At 43.1% G+C, this 27,282-nt stretch overlaps 1 protein-coding gene across 9 annotated transcripts in view; it reads left to right on the top strand.

Annotated features, from left to right (window-relative positions):
- TPK1 (thiamin pyrophosphokinase 1) overlaps positions 1-27,282 on the top strand; it is a 443,206-nt gene that overhangs the window by 309,195 nt on the left and 106,729 nt on the right. For all 9 annotated transcript variants that reach the window (XM_061586509.1, XM_061586518.1, XM_061586513.1 and 6 more), the window contains one exon: positions 10,481-10,592. In XM_061586509.1, the coding sequence (XP_061442493.1) occupies positions 10,481-10,592 (112 nt within the window). The remainder of the gene's footprint in view (positions 1-10,480; positions 10,593-27,282) is intronic.

Below are 27,282 nucleotides of genomic sequence, written 5' to 3' on the forward strand. Positions count from 1 at the left end.
ATTCTGTAGGGATGATTCATCAGTACTATGGCTATGAGGATAAATGAGATGCCAGGAAGAAACAAATTCTGCTTTAGGAGGTTTATACATTTTTGAGAATATGGTCTCTGCTTGAGCTACTACAATATATATGGCAAGAGGTCACTATGAAATATAGTAGGGTCAGAAACATATTTTACATAGCTATGATTTTTTCTGAAGCATCCAATTCAATTCTAGTTGAAAAGTATGGTTTAGAATTACTGGGAATTTTCTATTATTATGCTAAAAGTTTCTGATAATGTATACCTGAAAGTTAATACTATAAGTATTATCAAGGCTGAATTCCAAGTAACTCAAACCCCAAAACATGTTTCAGTCCTGCATGGCAAGACTTCTGATCTTCCCACAACAATATAAATGATTCTTTATCCTGCTTCATGCCAGGTGTGTCATCAGTTACATCATACAACGCATGTTAAACATAAATATATTTAGAAGAAAACATGTATCTTAATTTAATACCTGTTTATAGTTAGGTTTAGCAATAACCTCTACACAGCCTTTACATTTTCTACACAGGGGATTACATTGTTGTGTCACCAGAGTAGTATGTAAACCTGAGATCCACTCATAACTGTATGGGCTAAAGAGGTAGAACCTCTTTTGCACATATTTGCAGCAGCATGGGAGTTGCTTCCCCATGATTTAATCCTATATGACAGTGGGCTCTTTCCAGGTACTGATTGACTGGGAGATGTTCACACAAGTGGCCCTGTCCACATGATTAAGTGATTCAAATGCAGCACTATGCAATCTAACCACACAGATGCAGCTCCAACACTACTGTGGCTATGTGTAAAGGAGGCTGTAGACATAGTGTGAGACAGCATGGGAGCAACCATAGAGGCAGAGCAATCATGCTGCCAGAGCCAATGTAGAGGTGGGTCCTTGAATTTTATTCCATTTGGGCTGATTCACAAGTAATGCTAAGCCAAACCATGTCTTACTAGGACCACAAGGATTCCCAGAGAGGAGAGCATGACTGGTGCACTTCTCCCTGATCCTCCGGCTGCTACACTGTTGTAAGCTAAACCATGATTTGGCTTAGCATGTCATCTGACCTGGGCTCATGGTTTGTCTCACTCCAGACAAACCACAACCTGTAAACCAAAGAACAAACCTTGCTTACAGCTTATGGTTTGTCTGGAGCAAGACAAACCAAGATCCCAAATTCAGACAGCATATAAAGCCAAACTATTGTTTTAGCTCACAGCAGTGTAGCAGCAGGAAGACCACAGCGGTGATTACCTCTTCATTAAGCCATAATTTAGATTAGTATGATGTGTGAATCAGGACATTGTGTGCTTAGGATCTCGGTGATAAACTTAGATCTCACTGAGGAGACAGACATATGACTAAGTGGTTCCACTTCAGATTGCATGTTGGTGCTTATAGGATCGAATGCTCCTTCATACAAACAATTCCCTCCATACAGAAAACTAAGGCTGAGTACACACCATACATTTAAAGCACATTACTTCCCCCCAATAAATCCTGGGGACGTGGTTTACTCCTCCCAGAGCTACAATTCCCAGCACCCTTTAACAACTACCATTGGGGGGGGTATAATTTAATTTTAATGTATGGTGTGTACACCACCTAAATGTCAAGAGAAGGGTTCTAGCCTCGCCAATCACTCAACATCTAGTTTCTATATACAGGCAGTTGTTTTTATTTGTGTGGGGGGAGAGTATGGAAGAACCTTCAGTCTTATGAGTCTCCCACATGGGCCATGAAATGGTATAGGTTTACCACTATAGTAAGAATTAAGCTAAAAGAAGGTCTTGTTCTCAAAACCCAAGAACAATGAAAGAGTTGATGCTTCTCTGAGACATTCAGTTTGGGTCAGGGCAGCCAAACACATGTTATATTCACAGTAGCACCTCCGGGTGCCATGTATGCAATCAAATGCCAGTAGTTCAAATTTTAGAGTGGAAGGGTCTGTATCTGTCTAGTGATGTGTAAAAAATATCAAATTCAGGTACATCCTTATGAGGAAAATGTCCAAAGACATTTTTTCCCATTTAATTTCAAGCTAGTATGAAGTAAATGAATTAAAAGCTTGTTTCAATTGCCACATGGCTTGTCTTTCCAGTCTACTTGCAAAGCCTATACTGCTTTGCAAGTCACGAAGGCCAAAGTTAATGAATGACTCCTATTCTTTTAGGTTTTCTAATCAAAACTGTACATTAATATGAACAAAACATAAATAAGGAGATATAAGAACAAAACAATATGAAAAACTCATTCTTGTTTTGGATGAAACACTTAAAAAAATCTTTGGATGTTTTCTTCACGAGGCTGAACTTTAAAATTGATTTATTTTCCATCACCAGAGATGAAATGGAAATGGAAAAAGAACTGAATCAATTTTTCTTATTGATCAGAGTTTTTCAAAAATGGTTTAATAAGACAAAAATCAATGGAACCACATTATATAACATGATTTTTATCAGCCGTAACATTAATTAAAGCATGGTCAGACGTGGATTCAAAAGCAAAAAATGTTCAAGCTCTATTCAGGTCTCTAGTGGCAACTAAATCATAAAAGAATAATTAAGCCACCTGTGCTTTGGGCTTTGTTTAGATTTTGGTTTTTAACTTTAAAGCCTTGGAGTCCTTCTGCACCAGTTCACAGCTGAGACATCATATCAATACTGCAGCCAGTTGGACATCATGTTAGATCTAATAAGGGAAATATTCGAATCAAATCGCATTTAAAGCCGAATCTATGAAATACACACTTTCCAAAACAACATGAGAACCAGAGTGCTGCCATCCTCCAAAATTTACACTTATCTGAATTTTGCGATGTAGTTCTCCAACCAACCAATGTTTACAAAAATGCATATATTAGGGAAACTAACACAGAAATGCATTTTGTTAGGATAGATTGCTTGGGAAATGTGTACATTAGTCAAAACTGCATACAAAAATAGGTTTATTAGGAGAAATTTGCACTAAATGCTGAAGAATTTTCATGAGGATTTTTAAAAAAACACACACAAATTGCTACAGAAATGTGGGGAACAAAATTTAAGATTAGAAAAATGAGCCACTGAGAGAAAAGAAGTGGACAGACCCTTCCATCCCTAGGCTTAATCCTCAGGTGCACTGATGGATCTAAACTGCAGACCACTGTGATCATTTGTACAATTCCACTATAAGGGTATGCCCCAGATCCTAAGCAGTGTTGGTAGATGATTCACTCTTAATAGTTTCTTCAGTGCAAACTGTGATGCCCTCCTTACTGCATTATGCTTCTTCTACTATTAGATGTGATTACCTGTTAATTTTTGAGGGAGCAAAGTCTCCATGAGATTATCTGAACAATTATTTCATGCACAGAATATTCCTTATGCATGCACCCTCAGGTGTTGAAATAAAATAATTGGCACATCAGTGTACCTGTTCATTGTCAAGCTTTTCCTGAGTGTTGGACTACGATCTGGGAGACCAGGGTTTGAATCCGCACACAGCCATGAAGCTCACCAGGTGACCTTGGGCCAGTCACTGCCTCTCAGCCTCAGAGGGAGGCCATGGTAAACCCCCTCTGAATACCACTTACCATGAATACCGCTTACCATGAAAACCCTATTCATACGGTCGCCATAAGTCGGAATCAACTTGAAGGCAGTCCATTTCAGTTTTCATCACCACATGGGCATTGGAGTGGTGTGTTCTTAACAAATACCCACCATATGAAATTGAGAAGGGGCCAGTTCACACAGTAGTAGCCTGGTAGAGAGGAACAAGGCACTTCCTTTCCACATAACTTACCACTTCTTCTCTGCCAAAAGAAGCCAGAGGAATCCAGAGGATAAGCAGGCAGTAATGGTGCGGGGACTATGGGGGCGGTAAGAGAATTTCTGCAAGTGCCAATAGCAGCTGTCAGAACTATGAGGTTATGAAGCAGCCTTCTTCGCATACAGAGTAGCTTGCATGCCAGAGGCACCCCTTATACTAATAGAGAGGGGGGACTAAACAGGCTTGCCTCCTGTCCCTGATGCTGTTTGCCCTCTACCTGAAACCTCTAGCAGAAGCTTTAAGGTGTAACATTCTTATTGCAGGTTATCAGGAGGAGAGTGGGGAGCATTTGCTTCATTTGAATGCAGATAATGTAAATAACACATTGAGGGACTCACGTCAAGCCTTGCCAGCCTTAGGGTTGGAACTACAACAGTTCAAGGTAATGGTGGACGTTTGGATAAACTTTGAAAAATCTAAATTAATGTTTTTCAAAATCAAGCCCACTGAACAGTTTGAAATGCATAAAATCGTTATAGTGTTCCCCTTTGTCACAAGGCAATTTAGGTGTGCACATAATTAAAGTATCTTTGCTTAATTTTAGTTCCTTAATCAAATAAACAAAAAAAACTTACATACGTGATTGAAGAAGAATTTGTCAATCCTTGGTAAAATTTCAGCAGTGCAGATGAAGGTGATTCCAAATTTTTTGTTTTGTTCCAGGATCTCCCTATCTCCCTTCATCCAGGAATGCTTAAGTGGTGGCAACAGTTAATAAATAATTTTGTTTTTCATGGAAAATGACCTCATTTGGCCTTGAAAATATTGTATACAAAGCCGGATGAGGGAGTGACTGTGATGGACAGAGCTGGCATCCGTCCTCTCCATCTGCAGCCAATCATGTAATTGGAATGTAGAGGAGGAGGAGAGACAGGAAGAAAAAGAACTGGTGGCGTTTTTTAGTTAGGTGGAGAGAGAGGAATGCAGAGAGGGAGTTCAGTGGGTAGTTAGCTGGGAGTGGGAGCAGTGCAGAGTGTTGTCGGTTAGAAAGGGTATCGAGTAGGAATAAGAGATGGTCTGTGGTGTTAGTGAAGAATAGGGTTCAGCAAGAGACACTAAGTAAGATAGAAAGTTCAAGCCTATGTGCCAGCTATGCCTGTTTGTTTGTGAAATGGTTTGGGTTTAAAATAAAGTTTTTTTTTCTTTCGAGTTATCAAACTGCCTGGATCTCTTGAATGCTGAGGGGATACAAGGTATATTATTACTGGAACCTATATGGTAGTGCTCACACACTTAAAGAAAAAACTGGGACACACTTCACTAATTTATTTTACGGTTCCTTTTGGGTAGTCACCTAATGGTCTGCCAATCTGAGGGAGGTTACAGCAGGCCTTCTCCCATATGGTCCTGCCCATTCACTCTGATTTGCAGAATCTCCTGTTTTTTCTGTCGCATGCACATCTTGGCTTATTAGAAGCAAGCCAAAGGGGGTTAACTGCGTAGCTACTAGATCTGCTTAATGTTTCACTGGGGTGGGGGGAAGTTCCAGCCACCCTGAAGGAGGACCTCCCAGGTGAATATCCACTTTTTGGTCAAGATGCTTGAGAGCACCTCTGGATCCATTTTAATCCAGCTGCAAGCCAGGTCATGGCACTGAAAGTGTCTTGGGTGCCATGAGTGATGACATTTGTCAGCACAGCAATGGGAGGAGTGCAACCTTGATCATTCTCCTTGACCTCTATGTGGCTTTCAATATTTTTGATCACAATATCCTTCAGTAGCTCAGGGAAGTGAGGGCTGGGAGCACTGTACTTCAGTGGTTCCAGTCAGATCCCCACAACCATTTCCAGATAGTAGTTTTGGGGAGGCACTGTTTATTGCCATGAAAATTGTCCTGTGGCATCTTACAGGGTTCCATCTTTTTCCAACTGCTGGGTATTATCAACAGAAGATTTGGAGTAAGGTGTCACCAGTATGCAGACAACACCCACTCTTTCCCTCTCCCTCATCTGAATTCCATCTCTCTGTCCCATCTACCCTGAAAGGAACAGATCTGTAGTTTCAGGGTGCTTCTGGATCCAACACTGTCACTGAAGGCTTAGATAGCTTCAGTGACAAGGAATACCTGTTTCCAGCTCTGGCTAGTTTGCTAGCTATGGCCCATCATAGACAGAAATTATTTGGCCACTGTACTGTGTGCTCTGGGAACCTCGGAGTAAAATACTGCAATGTGCTCTGTGTGGGGCTTCCCTTGAAGACAATTTGGAAACTTCAACTGGTCCAAAATGAAGCAGCCAGGTTACCGGGTGAAGTTCCCTTTAGAATAGGGTTAGGGAATTGGATCTAGCCAGGAGGCCAGTTTGTTATCTCCCCCACCCCCTGCAGGTTAAAGTTGATGTCACAATGATGTCAAGTAAACTTTTTTTGTCTGCATGGTTTGGATTTTGCAAAACCCATTGCAAAGTGCTCAGTAAGATTCCATTGCAGAGCCCTTGTGGAGTGCTTTGCAATGAGCTTTTCAAGACCCAACAAGCAGCTGATGGTGGGGTTTTGTGACACCCTTTGCCCAGTGTGTCTGCAAACCCCTTTTGGCTGAACCAGATCTTTACCTGCCCCACACCTAATGTCATGTAAGGTATCAGACCTGGGGCAGGTAGGTGTGGCTTGGTCAAAATGGCTTTGTGGGACAAATAATTAGGCCCGTGTGATGGAGGTTCATCCCTGTTTTAGAGATTTGTAATCCCTGTTTTGAAACAGCTGTACTGGTTGCTAGTTTGATTCTGGATCCTATTCAAGGATCTCACATTGGTATTTAAAGCTCTAAAAGACCACCTCCATCCCTACCAAACCCTTGGGTGTCGAGATCAGTGGAGGGGGCCTCCTCTCCATAGGAGAGGGAATGTATCTAGCATCTCAAAAATGTGAAATTGCTGCTCTTCTAACAAAAATATGCAACTTGTCCCTCGGATCAGCCTCCATACCTGAAGACTGGAAAGCAGTCAGTGTAACACCAATTTTAAAATGGAATCCAGCGGGGGATCCTAGAAATTACAGGCAGATTAGCTTAATGGCCATGGGAAAACTGGTGGAAAGTGTTCTTAAAAGATAAAATAACCAAGCATATAGAAGAACAAGCCTTGCTGACGCAGAGCCAGCATGGCTTCTGCAAGGGTAAGTCTTGTCTCACCAGCCTATTAGCATTCTTTAGGAGTGTCAACAAGCATATAGACAGAGGTGATTTGGTTGACATAGATTACTTAGACTTTCAAAAAGCTTTCAAGATGATACCTCATTAAAAACTCCTGAGTAAGCTTAGCAGCCATGAAATAAGAGAAGAGGTCCTCTTGTGAATCAGGAATTGGTTAAGTAGCATGAAGCAAAGAGTGGGAATAAATGGACAGTTGTCTCAATGGAAGGTTGTAGAAAGTGGAGTCCCCCAAGGGTCAGTACTGGGACCTGTGCTTTTTAACTTGTTCCTAAATGATCTAGAGTTAGAGGTGAACAATGAGGTGGCCAAGTTTGCCAATGATACTAAATTGTTTAGGGTCATTGAAACAGAAAGAGCTTGCGAAAAGCTTCAAAAAGACCTCTCCAAACTGAGTAAATGAGTGGTAAAATTAAAATTTGTGTTAATAATTTACTATGGATAATCAAAATAATATTTACAAGCAGTATGATTATGATCTACATAGTGTAATATTTTGGATTTATTTTGTTGGTTATGTTTATATTTTGTTTATTTTGAAAATAAAATTTATTTTAAATAAATAAATAAAATGGCAAATGCAATTTAATGTGAGCAAGTGTAAAATGATGCATCTCAGGGAAAAAAATCTTCAATACACATATACGTTCATGACCAAAAATGAGAGCCTGGGTTATAGAGGATAGCTCAATGAAGATGTCAAACCAATGTGCAGCAGCTGTGGAAAAGCTGCCTGGCATGATAGCTTGGTAGATAGTGCTGGGAAGGAGTTAGTTGTCATGGTGCACATTGGCCCCAATAACATGAGGAAATTCAGTTGGGAGGTCCTGGAAGCAAAATTTAAGTTGCTAGGTACAATGCTGTGAATTAACTTTTGCAGGAAATGAGTCTGAGGAACTGAGGCAAATAGTGGTGATGGGAGATGAGGTTCTAGGCTTAATAGACCAAATAAATATGGGCTCCTACTGGGAGGAAGGGCGGGATATAAATCAAATAATAAATAAATAAATATATTGCCAGATCCAGATTGCATCCACCCAAGGGTCTCAGAGAACACAAATGTGAGATCTTCTAACAAAAATATGTAACTTGTCTCTCAGATATGTATAACAAGACTGTATTGTAAACCATCAGGCCCGACGCTAGCAAGCGGCCAGGTCAAGCACTGGCCGAGAGTCCAGGAGCTCACAGGGGCCCCTTGCCAGCCTGAGTCCAACCCTGCCACGGCTGACAACCATATGGGCTTCGCCATGCAGGGGGGCCTTACAGAGAGAAACAAACACGCACCACCCTTGCTCTTGGTAGCAGAAGTACTCCACAGCTTCTTTGCTGCCCCACCACAAACGAGCAGTGGCCCACAGCTTTAGAGCTTCATGAGGCAATAAACCGCGAGTGGCGCCTCAAAGCTCAGCCTCTGCCGCTACTGCTGAGCTCCCACAGCCTGAGGCAAGGGAACGGTAGCAAAAAGCCAGGCCCATCAGCCTGCGTCTTTTTGTAGCCGTTGAGGAAGTGGTGGAGCCCTTTTGCAGCTGGACAGTGTTTGGAAAGTTTTGTTTGTGGCAAAAAGGCCAGGAAGGAGCAAGAGGGCATGTGAGGGGGCAAGGAGGAATGTGGAGGGGGGGCAGCCCAGCATTGTGATTGCAGGCACTACAACTCCCACTTCAGGGACACAGTAACTGAGGGGAAGAGGGGACTGAGGTGAGCTTAAATAGTGTGGTGGGCATTAATTCCCCGTCTGCCTATCCTCAAGCCATCCATTTATCTCTGCACAAACTGGCCTCCTCTCATTCCTTCTCAGGCAGAGATAGCCACTGCAGCCCCTGGGTGGGTGGGAAGTAGGTAGGGTGATGACAGATACATGGGACTTCCTATGGTCAGAGAGGGAGACACGGGACTGCTGGAGATCTGGGGGGAGGCAGACGTGCAGAATGTCCCTAAGGTAAGGAAGAGAAAGAAAGGCTTTTCCAAGCCTCTTCCTTTCTCCCATTAAGCTCCTGACATCAGGGACTTAAAGGGGGAGGGGAGACTTTGAAAAGGCTTTGTGAGTCTTTCCCCCCTTCCTGCTTTAAGTTCCCAACATTGCAGACTTGGAGGAGGAGGAGAGTTGCAAAGGATTTTCCAAGTCTCCCCCTTCGTCCCGAATATTGGGAAGTTAAGGGGGGAAGCAGGAACGCTTGGAAAGAAAACTTTAGGAATACTTCCTTGTGAAAGCCTCTGTGAAGTAGCATGAGTGCTTGAACTGCTTGAGGACTGATGCCACTAAGAACCAATGCGGTGCCATGCCCAGAAGATTAGAAGAGCGCAAAAGTCCTAGAGGAAGGGAAGGGGAGGGGGGGAGAGCTAGACTATTAGGGCTGGAAGCAGGGAAAGGGATAGCTGACAGAGAGAGCTAATATTGGAAAGAAAAGCACTATTTGAGGGAGTGAGGCAGAGATCATTGTAAGCAGGACTTTGAGGTCAGCCGTAGCTTCAACATTGTGTTTCAAGATCTCCCCAGCCCAGCCCCACTGGCAGATCCAGTTTATGGGTGTTGCTCTAATATCAAATATTATTTATGTAGGTACTTTGACTGTACAAAAATGTTACATTTTATCTCCAAACCAATGAAGTGTGAAATGAGATTATAGTAGAGAAATCCAAGAGTTAAATTTAGATGTGTAGGAGTGAGGTATCCATTCCACAATAAAGAAGTGGCAGTCATCATTTCAAAAGTTCAAAATGTTGTATTGTTGTTTTTTTACAATAAGGGGTTTCCATAGTGGTCAAGATTTGTTTTACTTTAAGGGAGTGAGGCCAAGAGGGAGGAGGAGTGTGGTTTGAGGAGGAAAGCAAGAGGGTAAGGGGGCCACTGATAGTCTTTGCCTAAGGGCCCTTAGTAACCTGGAGCCAGCCCTGTAAACCACCCTGGGACCTTACAGCAAAGGGTGGGTAAGACATCTCATTTATAAATAAATAAATAAATAAATGTTATGGCAACTATGAGCTGCATTAGGATTTCACCTGGAATCAAGTGGAAGTTTCATATCCAGCACACTCTATTTGGAGCATCCCAGGAAACACTAAGATCCTATTCAAATTCCAGTTGAGTTCCATAGAACTTGCAACCAAATGAGTTTGTATGGAATAGCAGCCTTAGACACATAGCATTCTATACCACAATTTAAGAGCTCAGATTTGTCTTTTGTGCTTTGCATAAAAATGTGTTGTTTACATCCCACTCCCCAATTCCCTATGGACAACTTGAAAATTGCTGCGAGTCTTGGCAGGCTACGTAATGGTTTTTCTGCCTGTTTGTAGCAATTGTCATCCTCTTTGCTAGATGCTGTATGATTTTTAAATTGTTTTATTACAGACACTCCATGGGCCACCTGAATGAAGCTTGCAGCCCACTGGTAGTCCACGGACCACCGTTTGGGAGCCCCGGTTTACATAATCACGTGTTCCATGATCAGTAGAATCTAAATTAAAGTTCTGTCTGTGTTTCAGGGAAAGCACAAATTATGTGTAAACACAGGAGTAGAAGGCAGCTGGTGTGGCCTCATTCCCATTGGGAGCTCTTGCGACTGCGTTACCACAACAGGCCTAAAGTGGAACCTCGGTAAGGAAGGCATTTTCTGTCCGGTATGGCTGCATACATAGACACATTTTTCTTCATTTTAAGACACTTTTCTAGATGGTATCAAGGGGTGGGAAGGTGTTGTGTATTGGGAGGGAATATGTGGCAGTTCTCTAATTTACTGTGTAAATTCAAACACCATCCTATTAGCCAGTACTTTCATTGTGAGGAAATTGTATCTAGCCTAGAAACAAAAAAAGCCGATTAATAGTACATACTTCCCGCTGCAAACAAATCCATTATTACTTGTGAAGTAGTATGTGTAATTAGGGGTGTCTCAAGCATTTGCATAGGGACAGTCACATTAGTACCTTTCATTTAACACTCGCTTGTTGGGTTGGAAGAAGCATAGCTCTCCTTACGGCCTTCTGCAAAGCAGGGCTGTACTTGCCTTAACCCTTTGAGCTGCTACTATTTCCCTTTTCCTCCCCCAAGATTAAAAACATTACTTGGGGCAACCAGAGGCAGCAGACACTCCCAGCCCTCCGCGAATGCACCATTTCTGCCATGGAGAAGCCCTCTTGGTTTCCACTCGCACGGAGGAGGCCTACATGCATGCATCTGTGTGGAGACAGGTCCCCTTCACATTTCTGCTGAATATGAGCCTCTCCCTAACACATTTACTGAATGTGTGTAAGAGTGTCTTAAGAGGACTTTTATATGCTTACTATTTGTAGGCAGAGGACAGGAGGAGACACAAGTTTGATTTTTGATTCTGTTTCTAGTTGTGTGGTTGGCAGCAGGTGGCGAGGAGAATACATTCATTGTATTTAAACTTGCATCATCACAGAAAGAAATGTGTTTGTCTCCTGAGAATTCTTTCAGTAGAAGGTTTGTTGAGGTCATGATACATTGCCCTTTCAAATACATTACTCTTTAAGGAGAGCAGATTTCTAAGGCCTAAATCTCATACTTTATAAGGCATAACATTGACAGGCAAATAACAGGGGAATAGAGATTATTAAAACCCTCCCTTTTGCCCTGAAGTACTTGTTGTAAGGCATTTCTTTCTCAATTCTGGAAAAATATATGGTCAAAAATAACATGCTAACTTCCCATCTCATATCTTATTTATGGGGGGAAAGCTGTAGGGAATATATATGTGATTTTCAGCACCCTCTTCAGAAACTCCATATTCATCCCAAACAGACAGCAGATCTCAGCATATTATTATCAAATAGTACAGGAGGTGGGTGATGGAGGAAGGGAGTAAGTTGGGCAAGTTGATGAGCATTTGAACCAATTATGCATGTGAACTGCAATATGCTGCTTTTGAATGAGGAAACATTGCAAATAGTGTAGCCAGGTATTGATGGTAATACACATGCAGTGCACAACATTGCTTCCACACACCCTGGAATGAAGACATAAGATGGTAAATGAGTTGAACTATGAGCCACAACTTTAATAATTTGCATGTCTGATCTGTAGCATTTCAGTGAGTTAAAGACAACCACCCTAAATTCACTGCAGGTTTGCTTGTTACCAAAGTCCTAGGAATCACAATTCCCATCAGTAATTTTGGATGGACAATATATCTCTGGCTCCAAACCTATACCAGGGCCTTGCTCTTCACTGCCAACACATTGAAAGATGTGTATCAACATTTCCTGATCTTGTATACCTTTAGGAATCCATGAGACTGCCACGCCCCAAGGGGGCTCCTCACTCCCAACTCCTCTCTGGCAAGTAAACCGTGAAAGGTTATTATGGGTATTCCTTCCTGTACCAACCCCAATACTCAGATTTCTTACCAATGTTCACTGTTTCTCCCCAAGCCCATACTGAACCTGCTGGTTGTGACCTATTTATATTGGAAAAGTCTTATCCCAGATGAAACCAGTCCTTTACTTAATTGATGTGACAGTGCTAAGCAGGCACAAAAAAGGCAAACCCTCCCTCTGGCTATGCTCTATGTTCTCTTCAAGTGCTTTGCCTGGCAAAAATATGTCCTTGCACAGTCATAATGCCCCTTGATTGACTGGATGAACAATGTAGAGGTGAGTATAGAAATCTCTGGGTTTTATATGGTTGGAATGTGCTGTACTTTACAAAGGTAAAAATCACATCCATTACTTCACTCACTTTCACCTCTGACTCCATTCACTGCTCCAGTAGGTTGCCATGAAGATTGTTCTCAGACTGAAATATGCCCCCCCCCACTGCCCTAAAGGATCAAGTTCATAGCATGAGGGTATTCTTGGATCCATCATTGTCACTGGAGGTTACGGATGGGAGAGGAGTCCTCTAATTTGTTTATTTGTTTATTTTATCAGTAGATTTATATCCCGCTCTTCCTCCCAGTAGGCGTCCAAAGCAGCACACAAAAGTACTAAAAACACTCTCAAACATCATAAAAACAGACTTTAAAATGTTAAAACATCCTTTAAAACATACAGTAGTGCCCCACTCATATGGCAGTTTAGGTTCCAGACCCCCGCCGAACAGCGAAAACCACAGAAAAGCAGAACCTAACCTGGAACCTAACCCACTGATTGCGCCAGAGGAGGAGGAGAAGGTCAGCTGGAGCATGGGGCACTCCAGCCCCCACTCCAGCTAATCGCCCCGCTGGTGCCGTATTAGCAGAATGCCAAAAAGTGGGGCACCAAGAAGTGGGGCGCTACTGTATTAAAACAAAACAACTTTAAAAACATATTTTTTAAAAAAACTTTAAAAACGTATTAAAAAACAATTCCAACACAGATGCAGACTTGGATAAAGTCTCTACTTAAAAGGCTTGTTGAAAGAGGAAGGTCTTCAGTAGGCACCAAAAAGATAACAGAGATGGCACCTGTCTAATATTTAAGGGGAGGGGATTCCAAAGGGTAGGTGCCACTACACTAAAGGTTCACTTCATGTGTTGTACAAAACGGACCTCCTGATAAGATGGTATCTGCAGGAGGCTCTCACCTGCAGCACGCAGTGATCAACTGGATATATAATAGATAAGACGGTCATTCAAGTATCCTGGTCCCAAACTGTATACGGCTTTGTACACTGAAAACAACACCTTGAACTTAGTCCAGTAGCTAATAGGTAGCCAGTGCAATTCATTCAGTAGCAGGGTGATAGGTTGGCGATACCCTGCCCCAGTGAGCAGTCTCGCCGCCACATTTTGCACCAGCTGCAGCTTCCAGACCAACCTCAAGGGCAGCCGCACATAGAGCGCATTACAATAATCCAACCTAGCGGTTACCAGTGCATGGACAACAGTGGTCAGGCTATCCTGGTCCAGAAACAGCCGAAGCTGGTAAAAGGCACTCCTAGCCACAGAGGTCACCTGGGCCTCTAGCAACAAAGATAGATCCAGGAGCACCCCCAGACTATGGACCTGCTCTTTCAGAGGGAGCATAACCCCATCCAAAGCAGGCAACTGACCAATTATCCAAACTCGGGAACCACCAACTCACAGTGCCTCTGTCTTGCTAGGATAAAGAGTTTATTGGCCTTCATCCAGGCCACCACCAAGTCTAGGCACCAGTTTGCATGGCTTCTCCCAATCGAGATGTTACAGAGAAATAGAGCTGGGTATCATCAGCATACTGCTGACACCTTGCCCCAAATCTCCTGGTGACCACTCCCAAGGGCTTCATATAGATGTTAAACAGCATGGGGGACAAGATGGTACCCTGCGGCACCCCACAGCACAACTGCCAGGGGGCCAAAAGAGAATCACCCAATGCTATTCTCTGAAAATGACCTTGGAGATAGGATCAGGACCACTGAAAAACAGCGCCTCCAAAACCCATCTCACCAAGTTGGCCCAGAAGGATACCATGGTAAATGGTATCAACAGCCGTCAAGAGATCAAGTAAGAATAGAAGGGTCACACTAACCCTGTCCTTCTCCCGATAGAGGTCATCCATCAGGGTGACCAAGGCCGTTTCAGTCCCATAACCAGGCCTGAACCCAGACTGGAATGGGTCAAGATAATCTGTTTCATTCAAGAGCACTTAGCAATTGCTGCACCACAACCCTCTTGATCACCTTCCCTAAAAAGGGGGTATTTGCAACTGGGCAGTAGTTGTCACAAACCAATGGGTCTAAAGTGGGCTTCTTCAGGAGCGGTCAGATCACCGCCTCTTTCAGAATTAGAATTTGTTACCATAATCCGTGTGCTGAATATTCATAATCCTGAATGCTGCCAGCTTCCCCTGGTTTTCTCAACACTTTTTTTCCCTAATGAAACTGACTAGTCTATCTCTATGCTTCCTAATGTGAAATTGACTTTACTTGCACTTGAATCTCTGAGCCTGTCCCCAATTCACTCTTTCCTGATGATTACAAAAACATCTCCCTCCCACAGTCAATTTTCAACTTTAAAACACAAAAAGAAATTTAAAGGAGGAGGTTTAGTTGTTGCTGCTCTGTATTCCCCCTCCCCCAAAAAACCTTGTTGTTGCTGCTATTGCATTTGCTTTCCTATTATTGCTTTTGGCTTGAAACTTCTCCAAGGGAGTCTGGCTGGTGAAGGGAGAAGGAGTCAGTTCAGCAATAGGTGAATTAATGTCGCGGCTCTTTGGGGACTGTCGCTTTTATTACAAGGATCAACAAGGATGCTTAGGAGTTTGTTTTTAAATCAGGCTCTTTCCAAAAGAATCAGGTTTTTTTCCTTTTTTAAAGGGGGATCAACAGAAAGCAGAGAGGTAGTATATATGGGAGAAGGAGGTTATTGACAGCTGACTCTTGTGCATGTAGTTTGTTATAGCTCTCATCCTGTAGCCAAAAAAACTCTTGTTTTGAAACAATTAACTGGAGCCCAAACTCACACAACTGAAGAACTGTGTAACTGAGCTCGCTCGGGCTGAAAGGGGAAAAGAGGGGGGGGGGAGAGAGAGAGAGGAACAAGCTCTGGAACTGTAATGTGGCATTGATCTTGCAGCCTATCCAGCAGCATGCAAAGCCTCTCCTGCCCTGCCCAACAGCTGATGGGGATGGGAGTCGAAGCTGGTGCAGATCCAGCAGGCTTCCTCTCACTTAAGCATCCCATTGGGGGAGAAGGTGATTTATTAGCACAGGCAATGCCTCTCCTGCTTTGCCCAATAGCTGATGGAAATGGGACATCAACTGCAGATCCAGCAGGCTTCCTCTCCCTGCTTCCATGGGGTGCAGCCCATCCAGCAGCAGGCAAAGCCTCTTCATCCTGCCCAACAGCTGATGGGGAGGGGGAAGTGTCAAGAACTTGTCAGAAAGCATGAATGTAACATAGCTCTTATGCAAAGAATTGTGGGATTTCCTCTTGTTAGAAATGAGGCCTCTGTGTGAGTGGAAAATTTTAGTATGGTCTGTTATTAGGATCTTTTCCTTAAGCACGGGGAGAAGATATTTAGCCTTTGTTTCCACCTGTATGAGTTGCACTGCCTTCACTACCCATGCTATGCCTCTCCGGGGAGAGGTGAGATTTTACAACAACTATCTCTTCAGTAAGTGTAGAATAGGTTAGTTAGTTTTGTTACTTTTTATTTGTGATAGAACTTTCTGTCTGTTTGTATTTTACCTGGCCGTGTTTTGGATGTGGGTTTTAAGGAACCATTTTGCTTCTATTAATTCTGCACTTATATTTTTTTATTCAATAAAGCTACTTCTTATTCACTTATGTGTGTTCATTGCCGGAGGAGAATTTTGGCTCTGAATCTAGTCCCTTGGCCACTAGGCCAAGGGTCTGCTCGGGACTCCAGAATGAGGAGTGCCTGTTTGGCTCTTGTCTTGTAGAATCCCTGGCAGGGTTGTTCCTGTGCTCTGGGTATCCCCTGACTCAGAGTGATTAAACAGATTAAGGGGTGGTGGAGTCTACCTACCTTGCAGTGTTGGTGTTGGATTACTCAACCTTGGCAAGGGGAGATATTTTGCCAGGATCAATTGCCCTGGGTGGGAAATTGGGTCCTGGGTATGCACTGAGCCCCGGGTTTGGTGCTAGTGCATGGCAGGGAGTTCTGAGGTAAACACGCCAAAGCCAAAATCAGGGAACCAGAGAGCTGGGAGATCAGCTTCTCTTCCTCCAGGCAGCCAGATCTGTGACTGTGTGTGTGTGTGTATCCACGACTGGACGCACTCTGCAAGTTCTTTTGCTACTCTGAGTCCTGAAACTCACCAGTCTGGGTCTTCATCTTGTTAACTTGAAACTAAGTGACAGGCAACACATACATCGGGGCATACTCTTGACCTTATCTTTGCTACTGGACATGGGGATAGTAATCTGGATGTGGGGAGTTTTACATCCCTCCCGTTGTCATGGACAGATCACTGCTTGCTGAAGTTTAGACTTTCAGTGGCCTCTTCCCTCTGCAAAGGTGGGGGACCTATTAAATTGGTCCACCCGTGGAGACTTATGAATCCTGAAGGTTTTCTGAGGGCTCTGGGGGATTTCCCGGCTGATAGGACTGGTGCTCCTGCCGAAGCCTTGGCTAATCTGTGGAATGCAGAGATGAGCCGGGCTGTTGACATGATCGCTCCTGCGTGCCCTCTCCTCTGTAGAGCTCATACAGCTCCTTGGTACACGCCAGAGCTGAGAGCGATGAAACAAGATAGGAGGCGGCTTGAGCGGAGATGGAGACGAACTCCCAATGAATGCAATTATGAGCTGGTTTGTGCTTCTACCAAGCTGTACGTAGGAGCGGTGAGGGTGGCGAAAAAACAACATTTCGCTGCCACTATTCAGTCATCTCTCTCCCGCCCAGCGGAGCTTTTTAGAGTGGTCCGAGGTCTACTCCATCCAGGTCTACAGGACATTGTAGATACATCGGTGGCCCGCTGTAATGAGTTTGCTGAGCACTTCCAGCACAAGATCTTCTGCATTTGCCGGGACCTAGACTCCCATTTAATAGCAGTTAGTCCTAATGAGGTGTCCGGAGCACAGTCTTGTCATGTTTTGATGGATGAGTTTCAGTCGGTTCAGTTCGAGGATGTGGACAAGGTGCTTGGACAGGTACGTGCAACCACTTCGGTACTGGATCCTTGCCCCTCTTGGCTAATAAAAACTAGCAGGGATGGAACAGTTGGCTGGGCCAAGGAAGTGATTAATGCCTCTTTACGAGAGGGAGTGGTCCCTGGCTGCCTGAAAGAGGCAGCGGTAAGACCACTTCTGAAAAAACCTTCCTTGAACCCAGAGGATTTCAGCAGCTACAGACCAGTGGGAAATGTTCCATTCCGTGACTTCCGGGAAGGGTGACTTCGCTTGTGCCTGCTTTTGGGACGGGCTCCCGCCTCAAAAGAAGCTTATTCAGATATAAATCAGTCAGAACATTTTTTTTTTTGACTGATGAAATTTCTCCCGGGCAGGGAGAAACGTAGAGATCAACCTCAACGCCTGTTTTTGTTGGGAGGACTGGATTTCATTAATTTATGAGATAAGGTCCAGCCAACAATGCCGGACGGACTTTCTAACAAGCTCTATCTGCGTAAGCGATACGTTTATCTTTTCTTCAAAGAGAGAATGGACTAACAGGCAAGCACCCTTCTTTCTATTATTTTTTTTACTTGGTTTAAATTGTTGCAGCAAAAGGAGATTTGTCAGATTGATCGGCTTTGGACAACTTCTGGGTGAGATATAGCACTTCTCTGTTATTCACGAAATTAACAGCTTATCTCTGTTTCTGTCGCAAAAAGCTGTCCTGGAAGTGCATTCTAAAGATAATAAACAGAAGAGGGATTTCTATTCCTGATTTCTATTCCGAGGAATATTATATTGTCTGGGACTATTCTTTTTTTGGTCTATTTTATTTTGACGAATCTGCTTCTTCACGACGCCACTAACTGTTTTGATGCTGGGAACTAAATTTGTTTTGCATTCTTGCACAAGAGAGATAAGGCAGGTTGCTCTGTTTATACTGTGATGTCATCAAGCCTGGAATATTAACCCAATTGTTGCTGAAATAAGAAGTGGTTCTTCTTTATTTTTGTTTTGCTTTGTTTTCGTGGTTTTAAAAATGGCAATCAAGAATGTGGCTGAGAATCTGGAAGTAATTATGTTTCAGAAAATAATGGATGAGATTGAGATAACGAAACAAACCCTGCGACAGGGTAGTAAGGAGCTGAAAATTGAACTGAGCAAAATGACGCAGGAGCTTAAAGAAATAGGGGACCCTGTGAGAGAGGAGAATGAGATCAGAGATGAGAAAAGAAAAAATAAAGGGAAGATACAAGCCCTGGAGATTGGAACAAATGTGGAATTGGAAAAAGATCTGGAGTTTATGGATTTTAGAAATAAAATCTACTGTTTGGAATTTAACGTTATCTCTGAAGAAATTAATGAAGATATTAGAGATAAAGTTATCAATGGCTTGGATAATCTTCTGGACTGGAATGATGTGATGGAGCTTGATATAGAGAAAATCTATGGAATTAACTGCAGCCATGTGACAATGGAAAAACTCTTAAGAGATGAGCCAGTGCATTTTGTAAAAAAGAAGAACACAAATATGACTTTACAACAGTATTTCAGCAACTTATTCAGAATGGATGGCAAGAAAATATTTGGGATAGAGGAAATTCCCATCAGACTCTTATTATATGACTATGGCTACAACAGCAAGATTATTATGGAATACTGATAATGGAAGATTGGACACTGAAATTACTGGACTTAACAGGACTATTGAAGATGGAAGATGGAACTAATAGGGATAATGGAATAATGGCTATTGAAATTATTGGACCTAACAGATTCTGATGAGATGGATTAATCGAAATGTTTATTTGGACTATGGTTATGACAATAAGATTATTATAATTATTAACGAGATGGATTAATTGACATGTTTATTTGGAGAAAAATTGATAGATATATTTCTTAAAGAATTGAAACCTCTCTTTGACTTTTTGTGGAAAGAATAAAGTAATGTTTATGAGATTTGATGATTAATTAAGATAACTACTGGAGGAAAGTGATTTTATAATATGATTTAAGAGACAGGATTGTTATATATTGTAGACCTATAACTGATTTGATATGTGACAAATGGGAAGTCAACATTTTATTTTATTTTATTTTTTTGTTTAATCATTTTTGTTTTGTTTTGTTTTTTGTCTTTGAATGTTTTATGATTTTGTTTTCTATGTTTTATGAAAATTTGAATAAAAATTATTAAAAAAAAAAGGAAATGTTCCATTCCTGGGCAAGATCTTGGAGCGAGTGGTTGCTGACCAGCTCCAGGTGCTATTGGATGAAACCGATTATCTAGATCCATTTCAATCGGGTTTCAGGCCTGGTTTTGGCACTGAGACGGCCTTGGTCGCCCTGTTTGATGACTCTGTTGATTCTCCTTGACCTCTCAGCGGCTTTTGATACCATCGACCATGGCATCCTTCTGGAGAGGCTTGTGGAGTTGGGAGTTGGAGGCACTGCTTGGCAGTGGTTCCACTCCTACACAGCGGGCCGTCTCCAGAAGATAGTGCTTGGGGAACATTGCTTCACACCGTGGGTTCTCCAGTGTGGGGTCCTGCAGGGTTCAGTTTTGTCTCCCATGCTTTTTAACATCTATATGAAGCCGTTGGGTGCGGTCATCAGGAGTTTTGGAGTGCGTTGTCATCAGTACGCTGATGACATGCAGCTCTACTTCTCCTTTTCATCTTCCTCAGGTGAGGCGGTCGATGTGCTGAATCGTTGCCTGGACGCAACAATGGACTGGATGAGAACTAACAAACTGAGACTCAATCCTGATAAAACTGAGATGCTGTTGGTGGATGGTTTCTCTGATCGGATGGTGGATATATACCCTGTCCTGGATGGGGTTACACTCCCCCTAAAGGAGCAGGTTCGTAGTTTGGGAGTCATCTTAGACTCTTCCCTTTCACTTGAGGCTCATGTAGCCTCGGTGGCTCGGAATGCATTCTACCAACTTCGGTTGGTAGCCCAGCTACGTCCCTATCTGAGTAAGGAAGACCTCACATCAGTGGTACATGCTCTGGTAACCTCGCGTCTGGACTACTGCAATGCGCTTTACGTAGGGCTACCTTTGAAGACGGTTCAGAAGCTACAGCTAGTGCAAAATGCGGCAGCCAGACTGCTAACAAGAACTAAGCGGTCTGAGCATATAACACCTGTCTTGGCTCGCTTGCACTGGCTTCCAATATGCTTCCGGGCCAGATTCAAAGTGTTGGTATTAACCTATAAAGCCTTATACAGCGCGGGACCACGATATCTGTCGGAACGCCTCTCCCGATATGAACCCACCCGTACACTATGGTCTACTACGAAGGCCCTCCTCCGGGTCCCAACTCATAGGGAGGCCCGGAGGGTGCTGACAAGATCTAGGGCCTTCTCAGTGGTGGCCCCCGAATTATGGAATAGTCTCCCCGAGGAGGTGCGCTTGGCGCCGACACTACCACCTTTTCAGCTTTTCTGCTAAATAAAGAAAAGTTTTAAAATCCCACACTAAGGCTCATCTAAAGTAGCTCTTTGGATCCTGCCCATTTTTTCCCATTTATTTTGGTATGCTCCATTGTAATTCTACATTGGGGCTGCAATCCTAAACAGACTTCCTAGGATGCAAGTCCCATTGAACATACTAAGACTTACTTCTAAGTAAACATTCCTAGGAATGCAGTGCAAAACCCCTTTCCTGTCAACACCCATCTGGCCAGTTCATTTTTAATTTAGAAGTTTAGTTAAAAGCTTTTTTGTTCAGGATATTGTTTGGGTTGCTAAGAAGCAACTGATGTTTGATTCATTTATTCTGCTCTTTCTTTTGATTTCTGCATGTTGTAAACTGGAACTGCAATATTTTACTGTGGTTTTAATATAAATATAGTATGCATATAACATTTGTATATGAATTGAGCTCCTTTGAGCGTTGCAGATTAGTAATGCAACATATGCATTTTAGAAATAAATAAAATAACAGTAATGCACTCTGACCCTTCAGGAGGCAATGGAATATTCAGTAAAGAAATATAAGTTGATTAGAATATTAATCAAAACTGAAATTTATGCACCCTCCCTCCAGCAATAATCCTAAATGAAACTGGGTGTCTTGATTACAAGCCCAACTTTATGGAAATCAATGAATGTTAGCTGAACTTTTTCTCTCTCCCTTTTTAGAAAAGTATAATGTGTGTATATGCAGTAAGATTCTCAGTTTGTGGGCAAAATTGTGCAAAGACAAATGCACTATACAGTAGAGAACTTCCTAACCAGATTTTGATTTTGTGACATACTTGTTTTTCTCTTTCTTTGCAATTATATTTAGTGAGCTCTTTATATTCATGAAAACTTGTTTCTTGGAAGACATAAGTCAAATTGCAGTAAAGTGATCTTTCCAACACAGAACACAAACAAGCAAACAAAGTAGCAGAATGAGAAGATAAAGTGTACAGATGAAATTATACAGCCACAAGAGTGGCTGTATACTATAGCCAATGTGGATTTTTCACATTCTGCAATGTTAAATCAAAAATACCTCCCATGCCATTCTGCTGCTTCCCATAAGCTCATTTCAAAACAAAACCTTACAAAACGTATAGCCCTGAACTCAGAAACACTTGCTTAACAACCCTCTAAAGTTTTTGTGGCAATACACAAAACTGGGCTTCCTCTCTTCTGGGGACTGCAGCTCTGAAAAAGGCTGGATGGCAGAGTACAGGTGGCGAAAGACATAGTGTGAAATGAATGAGAGAGATAATCGTGCCTGTTGTGAGCTGGTGAGGGCAGCAAATAAGCCCCACTTCTCTGCCTCTACTGAATCCTTGAGTAGTTGTCCAGCTCCAGAGGGTGTGGCCAAAGCATCCTGGCAGAAAGGAGTGGTCCTGTCCATCTTGAAAGAGGTGGTGATATAGCCATTCCTGAAAAGGCCTCCTTGTCATTGCTTGTGAAAACAACCACCCAGTTGTACATACCTGCTTTTTGGGGAAGGTGATTGAGAGGATTGTGGACAGCTGCAAGTCCTCTTAGATGAAACAAATTATCTTGACTCATTCCAATTGAGGTTCAGGCCTGGCTATGGGACTGAATTGGCATTGGTCTTCCTGATGGATGACCTTTATATTAGGAGAAGGATAGGGGAAGCATAACCCTATTATTCTTACTTGATCTCTCAGCATCTTTTGATATCATTAACATCTGAGTCAGAAGAGGCTGTGCGAGCCCTGGAGCAGTGCCTAGACTTGGTGGTGGGTTGGATGAGGGCCAATAAACTGACTCTTAATTCTGGCAGAGATTCTGTGGGCGAGCAGGTCCTGAGTCTGGATAATTAGTCAATTGCCTGCTTTGGATGGGGTTGTACTCCCCCTGAAGGAGCAGGTTTATAGTTCAGGGTGCTCCTGGATCCCTCTCTGTCACTAGAGGCCCCAGAGACCTCTGTGACTATGAGTGCCTTTCACCAGCTTCAGCAAGAACAGCTATGGCTGTTTCTGGACCAGGATAGCCTAAACACTTGTCCATGTGCTGGTAACCTCCCAGCTGGATTATTGCAATGAGCTCTAGCTGGGGCTGCCCTTGAGACTGACACAGAAGCTGCAGCAAGTGCAAAATGCTGCAGCTCAACCACTCACTGGGGTAGAATATCACCATCAGATTATACGGTGGCTAAAAGAATTACACTGGTTGCCAGTTAGCTTCTGGGCTAAGTTCAAGATGCTAGTATTGATGTACAAAGCCCTCTACAGCTTAGGACAGAATACCATCCCCTACAAACCCAAGTGATCACTACATTCTGCAGAAGAAGGCATCCTGCAGATACCATCCTATCAGGATGGCTGTTCTGCACAATGCCAGAATTGGGCCTTTAGTGTGGCGGCATTACTCTTTGGAACTCCCCTCCCATTATATATTAGACAGATGCTATCTCTATTGTCTGTGGAAGACGTTCCTCTTTCAACAAGCCTTCTAAGTGGAGATTTTTATATCAGTTGATATCTGTATTGAATTTGAACTGATTTTATAGATGTGTTGTTATTTTAATTTATTTATTATACAGCCACAAGAGTGGCTGTATACTATAATCAACATGGATTTTTCGCATTCCGCAATGTTAAATTGAAAATACCCCCACGCCATTCTGATCCTTCCCCTAAGCTAATTTCAAAACAAAACCTTACAAAACTTGAACTCAGAAACACTTGCTTAACAACCCTCTAAACGTTCATGGCAATACACAAAACAGTAAGAGACAATTGAGAGTTCAAAGTATAAAAAGAGAGAGAGAAAGAGCAGACCCCTTTTGGACTTTTTTTCTGTCAGAGTTCTCATAATTTGTTGAAATTAATTAAAAATCAGCCATGTGTACAGAGTACCTGTAATCCTATTATTGACCTTGCCCCATACTTTGACCCTCATCTTCTGCAGTTTAAAAGTTAAAAAAAATGCCTGGCTGATTTTTAATTAATTTAAGAAATTTAGCATTGAAGTCTGTTATAACGTTGGGCATGCTCAGTAAGAACCAACTGTCAATTTTTTAACAGCCAGACCCACAGCTGTTTGGCTTGCCTAACTGGGGCACACCCATGCCAGACCTTTATTTCACTTAAGACAGTCATGGCTTCCCCCAAAGAATCCTGAGAAGTGTAGTTTGCAAAGGGTGCTGAGAGGAGACTCCTATTCTACTCCAGTGGCCAGAGTCATCCTCTCAGATTGAAGCTCTGTGAGGGGAACAGGACATCACCTAGCAACTTTCAGCACCCTTCACTAACTACACTTCCCAGGATTCTTTGGGAGAAGCCATGACTGTCTTAAGTGAAATAAAGGTCTGGTGTGGATGTGGACAGGGTCAGCTTTGGTTTAAATTTGGGTGGGAGGCTACATGTGCCTGCTGTAGAATAAAAAGGTGGGGGAAACCCTGAAAAAGAATGATACTGTTCACAATGTTTTCCTTTTGGAAAGCAAAGGGGCTTCCCCTCTGCCCAGTGCTCACCTAGCCAATCTCCTCCCCTTCCCCCTCCCTCCCTCCCCCTCTCATTCCTCCCCTCCCTGCCCCTCCCCCAGGTCAGTTTCACCTATCCTAAGCAAAACCCACTGAAGTGAAAAAGCATGCAAATGATCAAACCTGCCCTTCCCTCCTCCCCCACCTATCCCCTCCCACTTGCCCATCCCCTCCCCTTCCTTCACCCCTCCCTTCCCCTCCCCATCCCCTTCCAATCTCCTCCTCCCCCTACCCTCTGCCCTTGCCCTGCCCCATGGTCAGTTTTTCCTATCCTAAGCATGATTGCACGGGAGTAAATCCCATTGAACTCAATAAGCATGATCATGATAAAGCCTGTTCTCCCCTCCTCCTTCCTCCCATCACCTCCTTTTTGCCCCTTCCCTCCCTCTTCCTTCACCCTTCTTCCCTCCCCTTCCAATCCCCTCCTTCCACTCCCCTTTCCCACTTCCTCCTTCCCTCTATTCTCCCCTTCCCCTATTCTTGTGAAAGACCAACCCAAATTGTGTTTGCATTTTGACACATTTGTAGGGCAGTTGTCGTGTTCAGGTTGGGACTCAAGAATCAGATCACTTGGTGAAAGCAAATCAGTTTTTATTAAAGTAATTTCCAGACATAGACTCCTCCGTCGCATGAACAACTTCTGCAAACAAGAACCTGCAACATGGAAGAAAGGTGACAGAACAGGGGCGCTCTGCTCCCCCCACTCTTTATAAAGTGGTTTTTCTGGCACGAATTCTCTCACTTCGTCTCAAAGCGCCCTGTTCTAAACCCTCTTTCTCTTTCCCTTGTTACTTTGAGACGCCTCCTGGAACGAGGTGAGGGTGGGGGCATGGCCTTCTCTTCTTCTAAAGTATCTGCTTCTAGGATGGGGGAAGAGGGAGGGGAAGGTTTAAACTGTCAGGCAAGTTTTTCTCCGCTTGAGGGGGAATTGGAACCCCTCCTTTTTCCGTCTCTAACTGCTCTGGGCTGGAGAGAGAGGAGGGTGTGGGAACCTTCTGGGAGCCGTCTGTTTCCCTGGTTACCAGGCTCTCAAGGTCTCTGTCGGCAGACATCTCTATCTCTGTCCTCTCTCTCTCCTGCAACTCTGGGAAGCTAACATCTCCCCCCTCCTCCTCATCCTCTGAACTCCCAGGGTCCCAATCCTGCATCCAGACAGCAGTCCAATATCTCAGAGAGGAGTTCAGGTCTCCTGCTCCCCTGGTGCATTCACTATAGCTGCCCAATTTCCCTGCTTTTTAAAGTTTGATAGAAATATATGTTGGCTATAGTTACATTTTTAAACCATAAGGTTTTTTGCCTATTAGTGAACATACATAATTGTTTTAATTGTTTTTTATATATACAATTGTTCAATATATGTTTTATTATATTGTAAATTGCTTCAGAATGCTTCAATGGGAAGCAATTAATAAATGCAAAAAATCATCATCGTTATCATCTACTGTGAAATGGAAATGGACTGCCTTCAAGTCAATTACGACTCATGGGCGACCCTATGAATAGGATTTTCATGGTAAGCGGTATTCAGAGGTGGTTTACCATTGCCTTCCTCTGAGGCTGAGAGGCAGTAACTGGCCCAAGGTCAACCAGTGAGCTTCATGGCTGTGTGGGGATTCAAACCCTGGTCTCCCAGGTTGTAGTCTTAACACCTTAACCACTACACTGCTAAATTGCTAAAACTATATAAAAAAAGCCGGGAGCAGGGGAAGAAAAGATTGTAAAGTTGAGAAGGACCTCTCTCTTCTTACCACCCTCTGAATTTCAGCAGGAGGGAGCATTCCAAGGAAAACCTCTGGGTGATTATTTGAAGGTAGATGACATCAGTCCGTAGAGTGAAGTGATACAGTAAGCGCAGGAGATCATCTTTACCTGGCTTCCCCTCTCCTTTGCCCTCCTTTGCACACAAGACAAAACTCACAAGAACATCCACTGGCATATTAGGGCTTTTTTTTTTTGCTTTATATTGCATGCAAATGCATGTAGGGACACCTTGGCAGCCTCTGCATGAAAAGCAGTATGGAGAGAATAAGATTGGGGGGGGGGAGGAGGGTGTTAAGCTTTTCCATGCCATATATTTTTCTGCTCCAAATCATGCACTGCAAACTGCTTTATCCTTTTAAGATTCCAGATGCAAGCCTACCCTTTTAAACATGCATTGTAAGTCACTTTGAGTTCCATTTTGGGAAAAAAGTGACTAATAAATATCATTAATAAATAAATAATAAATAAATAATTTGATTGAGAAAGTAATAGCGGGGAAGGAACTACTGCACTACTTCCCTGATCAAAATCTCACCTCCCAAGCTGCTATTAGCCCTATTGAGGACACAGTTACCTTCCCATTGGCCTCCACCTGTGAACCGTTAAAGCTGGTGTCTGTCAGGATAAAAACCCCACTGTTGAAGGATCTTTGGTCAGGCTGTGGATCTGAAGGAAAATGAAGACTAAAGAGCATTCTACAGAAGTGAGAGAGAATGTAATACAAATGCATAGATTAGGAAAAGGGTACAAAATAATATCCAAGTGTTTGGATATCCCAGTGAGCACTGTTGGATCAATAATCAGGAAGTAGAAGCTACATCACACCACCCAGACACTGCCAAGAAAAGACCATCCCTCAAAACTCGAACAAGAAGGAGACTTGTGAGAGAAGCCACAGAGAAGCCAACAATCATTTGGAAGGAGCTACAGAGTTCTCTGGCTGGGAGTGGAGTAATGGTGCACCAGTCAACCCTATCAAGAGCTCTCCATAACACTGGCCTGTATGGGAGGGTGGCAAGAAAGAAGGCGTTACTGAAAAAGTACCATCTGAAAGCATG

Source organism: Rhineura floridana, chromosome 10 (genome assembly GCF_030035675.1).
Source record: "Rhineura floridana isolate rRhiFlo1 chromosome 10, rRhiFlo1.hap2, whole genome shotgun sequence".
Lineage (NCBI taxonomy): Eukaryota > Metazoa > Chordata > Lepidosauria > Squamata > Rhineuridae > Rhineura > Rhineura floridana.